The sequence below is a fragment of the Ylistrum balloti genome, unplaced genomic scaffold (assembly GCF_031769215.1).
Source record: "Ylistrum balloti isolate Yb309-2 unplaced genomic scaffold, AGI_CSIRO_Ybal_v1 Utg370760, whole genome shotgun sequence".
NCBI classification, from domain to species: Eukaryota; Metazoa; Mollusca; class Bivalvia; order Pectinida; family Pectinidae; genus Ylistrum; species Ylistrum balloti.
The window spans coordinates 117,559-127,833 of NW_026782446.1; the positions used below are offsets into that span (position 1 = coordinate 117,559).

At 36.2% G+C, this 10,275-nt stretch overlaps 1 protein-coding gene across 1 annotated transcript; it reads left to right on the forward strand.

Moving 5' to 3' along the window:
- Positions 1-1,886: 1,886 nt before the first annotated feature.
- LOC132558138 (dentin sialophosphoprotein-like) lies at positions 1,887-9,776 on the forward strand. Its single transcript, XM_060222667.1, has 5 exons — positions 1,887-2,126; positions 5,028-5,184; positions 5,621-5,698; positions 8,614-9,225; positions 9,283-9,776. The coding sequence occupies exons 1-5, from the start codon at positions 1,887-1,889 to the stop codon at positions 9,774-9,776; spliced, it is 1,581 nt and encodes a 526-aa protein (XP_060078650.1).
- The last annotated feature ends 499 nt before the right edge of the window (positions 9,777-10,275 follow it).

The following is a 10,275-nucleotide window of genomic DNA, read 5'->3' on the forward strand; positions in this document are numbered from 1 at the left end:
AGTAATCACAGTATTTCCTAAAGATAGCTAGTAATCATAGATTTTCCTAAAGATAGCTAGTAATCACAGAATTTCCTGAAGATAGCTAGTAATCACAGGTTCTACTAAAGATAGCTAGTAATCACAGGTTTTCCTAAAGATAGCTAGTAATCACAGGTTTTCCTAAAGAGAGCTAGTAATCACAGGCTTTCCTAAAGATAGCTAGTAATCACAGAATTTCCTAAAGATAGCTAGTAATCACAGGCTTTCCTAAAGATAGCTAGTAATCACAGGCTTTCCTAAAGATAGCTAGTAATCACAGGCTTTCCTAAAGATAGCTAGTAATCACAGGCTTTCCTAAAGATAGCTAGTAATCACAGAATTTCCTAAAGATAGCTAGTAATCACAGGCTTTCCTAAAGATAGCTAGTAATCACAGGCTTTCCTAAAGATAGCTAGTAATCACAGGCTTTCCTAAAGATAGCTAGTAATCACAGGCTTTCCTAAAGATAGCTAGTAATCACAGAATTTCCTAAAGATAGCTAGTAATCACAGAATTTCCTAAAGATAGCTAGTAATCACAGGCTTTCCTAAAGATAGCTAGTAATCACAGGCTTTCCTAAAGATAGCTAGTAATCACAGGCTTTCCTAAAGATAGCTAGTAATCACAGGCTTTCCTAAAGATAGCTAGTAATCACAGGCTTTCCTAAAGATAGCTAGTAATCACAGGCTTTCCTAAAGATAGCTAGAAATCACAGAATTTCCTAAAGATAGCTAGTAATCACAGAATTTACTAAAGATAGCTAGTAATCATAGAATTTACTAAAGATAGCTAGTAATCACAGGCTTTCCTAAAGATAGCTAGAAATCACAGAATTTCCTAAAGATAGCTAGTAATCATAGAATTTACTAAAGATAGCTAGTAATCACAGTATTTCCTAAAGATAGCTAGTAATCACAGGTTCTACTAAAGATAGCTAGTAATCACAGAATTTCCTAAAATGTCATACCTCAATTTGTGAATGAGGTTTTTATGTCACACATAGTAGAACGACATCAAACATCGGACATCAATAAGGTGGCATCCCCATGGTTTTCCAGTGAAGTATATTATGATAACGAAGTGATGTACAATGGGTATCTCGGTGTTTTGCATGGTTTGGTAAGAATCTTTACTGTTATTTATCGCATATACCTGGCTTTAAAGTAAAAGAACGACAGGATAATGAACGCTAACGAGACATGTTCTATTTTTTCAGTTCTCTAATGACAGATTTGCAACACCTATTATATATATCAGGCACCTCAACCTGATACTTTAGCATCGCTTTTTTCAGAAGATAATAATTTCCATTTATTAAAAATTTCGTCGGTCTATTATTTTTTTCTAATTGTCACAGTAAAACCATGTTCCTAATTTATATGTATGACAGGTATTGTCTCTAACGTCCGATAGGCTGTGACGTAGCAATAAACATATATAGACATATTGTCACAGAAAATACATACTTTGGGTAATGACGTATTTATAAGTAGCACTAACAATGATTGGCTGACAGGGTTTTTTTCTGTAGTAATTAATGCAGTATATATGTTTATAAGTCAGCACTCTTCACCTTACGACCATAACAGTTGTAGTACACGAACGAACACGACAATGTCATCTCCTGGTCAGGAATAACATACGGCTATCATTATTGTGTGAAAACCTAGGTGTTACTACTCGCCACCATTCACTGTGCCATACACGTTAGTTTTCATACTTGATCTGTCGAAACTGGACGTGATATTGTCTATTGGAAAACAGCAAGTCGAAAGGGAAATTTCACCTAGACTCATACTTTAAAAAAAATTATCTAATTTTAAATTCTCAAGAAATAGGAACGTTAAACTCTCGCGAAAACCAAAATGAAGACAGATATCTCGCTGTTAAGTTTGGGGTTGTTAACATTGGTCAGTTTGGTGTCTTCGTTGTCCATACCTCTGACAAATGTTCTGACAAAGAAGCCACACACGAGTTGTATAAGGAGCTGTCGGGAAGTAGTAACCAGGCATGGAATTGACGATTACACTTGTGGATTCTCGTGCTTGAAAATCCGCGGGAAAGTGTTGAAGAAACGAAACAAGCGGGACACTAGATCATCCAAGGTAAGATCATGTACACACTTATATACTTTATATTTTTCAATTAATAGCACGCTTGTCGTTCTTATATTGAAGATGATGGAATCTAGAGAATGGTGCTTTTGACCATTTTTTGACCTATTTGGTTTATCTTTGATGTTTCTAAGGTTTCAACAATTTCCGCTTAGAATAAACCCACGAGTGTCAGACGGTATGGTGCCGATTGATTCCTTGTTGGGCTCTACTGTATATAATTATTTCTAATTATAGTACAATGTATTCACAACTGTTTTGTATAATTGTTAATTGCCTAGTTAAATCAGTAGGAGTTACCTGTTTTAACACTAAATTATTGAGATCTCGAAGTCACACCTCGTCTCAATGCGACCGGAAAAACAAATTTCACGAGGTTCAAATACCGCAGATGTGGACAATAGCGAAAGTTAAGCAATAGGTAGACATCAGCATCCCATGTGAGAGCTGATGGTACCAAAGATATATAAATCAGTTTCATGAGATAGAGCAGATGTTTACTTCTAAATAAAAAACATCGACAACAACGATCAAAACATGCCTTTGGTTGATAGAGTGCGGATGCAAAAAGAGCCATGTTTCATCTTGCGTGTGCAAAGCATAAAAACTATTTCCATATATGCTCCAACATTTCGACCAACATCTTAAAGACAAGGAAACCAATGCTTTGATCTAGGTACTTCGATTTAATTGAACCGGAACATCACACGTAAATACGCCAACCATTAAGAATTTCTAAGACTGAGGGGATAGCGTTCCGAAACATAATAGAAGCGGAAATCGGTGCTGACCGTTGAATGAATGAAATTTCTTCAATATTATTTTGTTTCGTATTTTTATTGTTATAGATAAGAAAATCACGTGATCTTCAAAGAGCGTTCACGGTCTCTACGCGTAACTCTAAATTTAACAGTACATTCCAACTATTCAGCACAGTAGCAATTAATACGAATGCAGTGAAACACAATTTGAAGTAATCCAGCAATCAGATTGTCCCATAAAACATTGTACTAGATCTGGTGTTAGGTATAGGTCTAAAACTTCGTGATCGTCATAAAACATTGTACTAGATCTGGTGTTAGGTAAGGTCTAAAACTTCGTGATCGTCATAAAACATTGTACTAGATCTGTTGTAAGGTAAGGTCTAAAACTTCGTGATCGTCATAAAACATTGTACTAGATCTGTTGTAAGGTAAGGTCTAAAACTTCGTGATCGTCTAGATCTGTTGTAAGGTAAGGTCTAAAACTTCGTGATCGTCATAAAACATTGTACAAGATCTGGTGTAAGGTAAGGTCTAAAACTTCGTGATCGTCATAAAACATTGTACTAGATCTGGTGTTAGGTAAGGGCTAAAACTTCGTGATCGTCATAAAACATTGTACTAGATCTGGTGTTAGGTAAGGTCTAAAACTTCGTGATCGTCATAAAACATTGTACTAGATCTGTTGTAAGGTAAGGTCTAAAACTTCGTGATCGTCATAAAACATTGTACTAGATCTGGTGTAAGGTAAGGTCTAAAACTTCGTGATCGTCATAAAACATTGTACTAGATCTGGTGTTAGGTAAGGTCTAAAACTTCGTGATCGTCATAAAACATTGTACAAGATCTGGTGTTAGGTAAGGTCTAAAACTTCGTGATCGTCATAAAACATTGTACTAGATCTGGTGTTAGGTATAGGTCTAAAACTTCGTGATCGTCATAAAACATTGTACTAGATCTGGTGTTAGGTAAGGTCTAAAACTTCGTGATCGTCATAAAACATTGTACTAGATCTGGTGTTAGGTATAGGTCTAAAACTTCGTGATCGTCATAAAACATTGTACTAGATCTGGTGTTAGGTAAGGTCTAAAACTTCGTGATCGTCATAAAACATTGTACTAGATCTGGTGTAAGGTAAGGTCTAAAACTTCGTGATCGTCATAAAACATTGTACTAGATCTGGTGTTAGGTAAGGTCTAAAACTTCGTGATCGTCATAAAACATTGTACTAGATCTGGTGTTAGGTAAGGTCTAAAACTTCGTGATCGTCATGATCTCAACATAACGGATAGCGAAAAAAATGAAAGTCAACAGGTGTGTGCGGCACGATTTATTTGTTGGTTAGAACTTATCAGAGTACCGTCTTTCATGGATGTTATGTTTGCCGGGAAATAATTAAACGAAATTAGATAATTTAAGCACACTATCAATATCCTTTAATAGATAGTTTATAAGTATCGAGCATTTAAGTTGATCAGAAAATGAAACGTAGCCTTGAATTTTCATTTTCATATAAAGAAATCCTTAGACCGATTTACCGTCACTGCAGGCTCGTGACGTATTTGATTAAGGTGACGTCACATCCATCGTCATTTTGATTGACAGGTGTATGCACCGCCTGTCGTGAAATTGGCATTAGCCGGACATAGTAATTGTCACGCTAATGTATTTAATCAGAAAATAACAGCGTGTACACGTCAGGTCTAGTGATCTTGATAGCGAGTGATCTATGGTGTACATGCGGACAATGATGTTCGTTACCAATTTGTGGGCGAAACTGCTTCAGAACCATCACGATCATATCCCTAATAAAAATCGCGGACTTTATCCTTATCTATAATATTCATGACTGTATAACTAATTATATGGTAATGTAAATACATAATATATTGACCATAAAAATGATAAACAAACACAAATACTTTTTTATGTTCCTGTCACCTGTACAGGTATGTCCAGTTCCGATTTTTGTAATCGACTTTCCTTTCTAATTTTTTTTATTCTTAAAATTCTTGATCATGATTTTAATCTTTTGTAATTTTCACATAAATAAGGACATCACACGACTTGACGAAATTAAATTATGATTTCAGCTCGATAAATGTTTAATACAGTCAGAATTTTTTTTCAGAATAACTACATACATATTACACCTATCCCTAAAAAGTTCAAATTTTACGACATCAACGACGACAAGGGAATCAGCCTTCCAGAATTTGCACGAAGTTTAGGTCATGACCCCAAAACGTTTCACATCAGGACAGCTTTCAGCGAAGTGGACAAAGACAGTAAGTGATAAACTATCTCATTTCTTTAAAGAAGAGATTGAAGCTGAGACACAGATTTGTAAAGGTTTACTAGTGAGGTGAAAATCGTAATCCGTTTTTCTTTGTCGTAGAGTTTGAGGCTGAGATGTAGATTTGTAAAGGTTTACTAGTGAGGTGAAAATCGTAATCCGTTTTCCTTTGTCGTAGAGTTTGAGACTGAGATACAGATTTGTAAAGGTTTACTAGTAAGGTGAAAATCGTAATTAGCATTTCTTTATTCACCAGAAGAATTACGAATACGTGTAGTAGCAGTTCACTATATGTTACAGATAAATATGACCTTTCAACTTTACCAATGTAATCGATCATCAACCGTTTTCGTTTATTGATCAATTACTTCATCAGTTCTTATATCGAACAGTTATCAAAGTGAATATTTATGTATCTGTATTTCAAGGTGACGGAAAGATTGATATTATGGAGTTCCATGGCGATGTGCTCGTCTTTGATGGCGATGGGATGTTTGAAGACGATGGTGAGTAGACGCCAAAATAAAGTTATCAAAAACCAATCCTGATGGTTAAGATTTGATGGCACACGCCTCCCCCACTCCCAGCCTCTCCCCCCAAATGAAACTAAATAAATAAGAATAAAATAAATAAAAAAAAAACAAAAAAACAAAGGAACATAAACAAAATAAATAAAAAATAATAATAAGAATAGGATGGATATTGTGAAATACGTGAGTTATTAAACACAGAATATCGTTCATTTGATACATGTGTAATTGATAAAGAATGGAAACCAGGTATAGATACTGGAAAATACATTTCGACAGAAATACAGTTGTTTGTTCAGAATACCAGCGTATACAATGTTGGTGTTGTTAACATTGATAAAGACTAAGGATACAATTGGAATGTTTACTTAAATCATGTGTTTTATATAACATCATTAAATCTTAATTAAAATGACATTACCACATACTAAATTAAATATATATTTCATAAAATGAGACGATCAGATATGTTCAAATATAATACTTAGCACCTGTGACATTGAAAACGGACCCGCGTTGAAAAAAGGATCCCGTGTACTTTTTCACAAGTGGTCAATTTTCGACGTTACACCGGACAGTGAGATATATCAGAATATTGATAAATATGTCTGGGTCGACAAATGCACACTAGTACGTGTTCATTATATAATACACTTATCTGGACATTACAGCAATATCAAGCTGAAGTATCTAGTTTAAAAATTACCAGAAATACAACAAATCTTCATATTTTGTCTTGATTCGGTAATTGGCGGTGATGACAAGGTTTAGATTGAAAAAAAAAATAGTCATTGAAAAACTCGGATAAGGCGAAATGTCCATTTAGGTATGGGTCACGTGATATTCGCAGTATATTACATGATTTCGTTGGGATAAGGTGGTAATAACGTCAGACCATGTATGATAGTGTTGTATATCAGATCATGTATGATAGTGTTGTATATAATAGCGTCAGATCATGTGTGATAGTATTGTATATAATAGCGTCAGATCATGTGTGATAGTATTGTATATAATAGCGTCAGATCATGTATGATAGTATTGTATATAATAGCGTCAGATCATGTGTATATAATAGCGTCAGATCATGTATGATAGTATTGTATATCAGATCATGTGTGATAGTATTGTATATAATAACGTCAGATCATGTGTGATAGTATTGTATATAATAGCGTCAGATCATGTATGATAGTATTGTATATAATAGCGTCAGATCATGTATGATAGTATTGTATATAATAGCGTCAGATCATGTGTGATAGTATTGTATATAATAACGGCAGATCATGTGTGATAGTATTGTATATCAGATCATGTATGATAGTGTTGTATATCAGATCATGTGTGATAGTATTGTATATAATAACGTCAGATCATGTGTGATAGTATTGTATATCAGATCATGTGTGATAGTATTGTATATGTATATAATATGTGTCAGTCATTGTATATCAGATCAGTTTCATGATGTGTGTATATAAAATTCATGTGTCTGTATATATAATAACGTCAGATCATGTGTGATAGTATTGTATATAATAGCGTCAGATCATGTGTGATAGTATTGAAGGATGTATATAATATTGTCAGTCATTAGTTAACAAATCAGTTTCACGATATACGATATAAAATTCACGTTCTGTATATAAAACAAATGTCACGTCAAGGTCAGTGATTATTTCACTGTATACTACACAGTGTCACGTGAAAGTTAGTGACAGTAATGTCAGGTTTCACTGTATACTACACAGTGTCACGTGAAAGTTAGTGTCAGTAATGTCAGGTTTCACTGTATACTACACAGTGTCACGTGAAAGTTAGTGTCAGTAATGTCAGGTTTCACTGTATACTACACGGTGTCACGTGAAAGTTAGTGTCAGTAATGTCAGGTTTCACTGTATACTACACAGTGTCACGTGAAAGTTAGTGACACTATCAGGTTTAGGCCCGGTGTCAATCAAAGTCCTACAAAATGAACTGACAGTAATGTCAGGTTTCACTGCATATCACACACTATCATGTTTAGGTCCGGTGTCAACAATACCAAGTTTTACTGTGTGTTGCACAGTCACACAAAATGAAATGACAGTAATGTCAGATTTCACTGTATAGTATACAGTGTCACGTGAAAGTTAGTGACAGTAATGTCAGGTTTCACTGCATATCACACACTATCAGGTTTAGGTCCGGTGTCAACAATACCAAGTTTTACTGTGTGTTGCACAGTCACACAAAATGAAATGACAGTAATGTCAGATTTCACTGTATAGTATACAGTGTCACGTGAAAGTTAGTGACAGTAATGTCAGGTTTCACTGCATATCACACACTATCAGGTTTAGGTCCGGTGTCAACAATACCAAGTTTTACTGTGTGTTGCACAGTCACACAAAATGAAATGACAGTAATGTCAGATTTCACTGTATAGTATACAGTGTCACGTGAAAGTTAGTGACAGTAATGTCAGGTTTCACTGCATATCACACACTATCAGGTTTAGGTCCGGTGTCAACAATACCAAGTTTTACTGTTTGTTGCACAGTCACACAAAATGAAATGACAGTAATGTCAGATTTCACTGTATAGTATACAGTGTCACGTGAAAGTTAGTGACAGTAATGTCAGGTTTCACTGCATATCACACACTATCAGGTTTAGGTCCGGTGTCAACAATACCAAGTTTTACTGTTTGTTGCATAGTCACACAAAATGAAATGACAGTAATGTCAGGTATTTATTGGTACACGAACTATTGCTTCTACTCAGATAAGTTTCTATATGTTATCGATTTCATTAACATGTTTTTAGATATTCTCTATACAATATTGATAAAATACGTGATATCTATCGGCTTTATTGATATTTTAAATATTTTATCCGTTTTACAGATTACAACGTCGATGATTCTGTCATATCAAAGAGAGTGCAGTACGATGAAGATGACGGGTCCATGGGACGTGACGACGACAGCGATGATAGCAGCGACGACGATGACGATAAAGATGGCAAGAGTGACAGCAGTGATAGCGACAGTAGTGACAGTAGTGACAGTAGCGATAGTAGCGACAGCAGTGACAGTAGCGACAGTAGCGACAGTAGTGACGATTCCAGCAAAGACAGCGATGACAGCAGTGACGAAGATGACAACAAGTCAGGTCGGAGAGGAAAAGACGACAGAGACGATAGTAAAGATACGGACGATGGTGTCAACCTGCCAGAAATTCGCGTAAGAGATGAAAAGTTCGACGATACTGCTGATGACATATTGGATAATGTTCTGGATGGTATTGATATGGATGGTGACGGAGGGGTAGGAGGAATGATGGGAGGTACGTCTGACATGATTGACGATTCAGTCAATGATTTGGGTGATGGTATCAGCGACGTGGTTGAAAATGTTAACGACGCCTTAGGCGACGCTGTTGATACCATGACGGACGGGGCGGGGGATATGGTAGATAATATCAACGATGGAGTCGAAAATACTATAGAAGCTGTCAGTGACGTCACCGAAAACATAGCAGATGGTGTCAGCGACATGACCGGAAACATAGCAGATGGTATCAGCGACATGACCGGAAACATAGCAGATGGTGTCAGCGACATGGCCGGAAATGTTAGAGATGCAGTTAGTGACGTAGCAGAAAATGCGATAGACACCGTGAATGATGTCACAGGAAATGTTGTAGACACTGTCAGTGACGTAATGCCTGATAGTTCAGATGTAATGAACACCATAGTGGCCGCGAACTTGATCTCTGAGACAGCTCCGCCTTCTATAATCCCAAACACTCGTGTAAACCGACCACAGGCAACACTAGCCGGAGCTAACCGCCGACTTGATATCCCTCCCGCTCCGGTTCCGGCTATTGCTGCCCCAGCCGTACCCAGTCTTCCTAATTCCCCTGGAGTACCCTCAATGTGGGAAGATCCCGGTAAAGGATCTCAAGATTTTCAGCGAAACATTGCTAACGTCGTCTCTCGAAGTAATGGAGGACGGACATCAGTTGTCCAAACCGCACGAGACGACAGTATCCAATGGAGATTCTAATCACGTGACATCTGATAGTATTAAAAACAGCAATCGACATATTGAAAACTAACAACATGATAGTCATATTGAAGCAGTGATACATAAACGAAATAATCTCCAACAGGTCTGGCTACAAAACGACGTCAACAACTTATTTATCATTTGAAACTTACAATAATATTTAAAATGGTTTAATATTGCCGTCTGTCATTAAATCACACCCGTTCTGTGTTAGTAATTACGGTAGATATCCGTTAATTCACATAGGATATATTTAACCATATAATTAGTTAAGAAATTATAAACCAATACATTTATGTCATTTGATGTGTTGTTGTCGTCACTGTCGTTATATCGCCAATTCTTTTGGACGTTCGTACCTTTCTGATGACAATGAATCATACATGTAAATAGGGAGATAGACAATGTATATAGACATTTTATAACTTATTTCGTCTAACATCCTCATTATTGCAGGTTATCGTTTTATAACGTCTCTATCGCAGCACACTGTCGT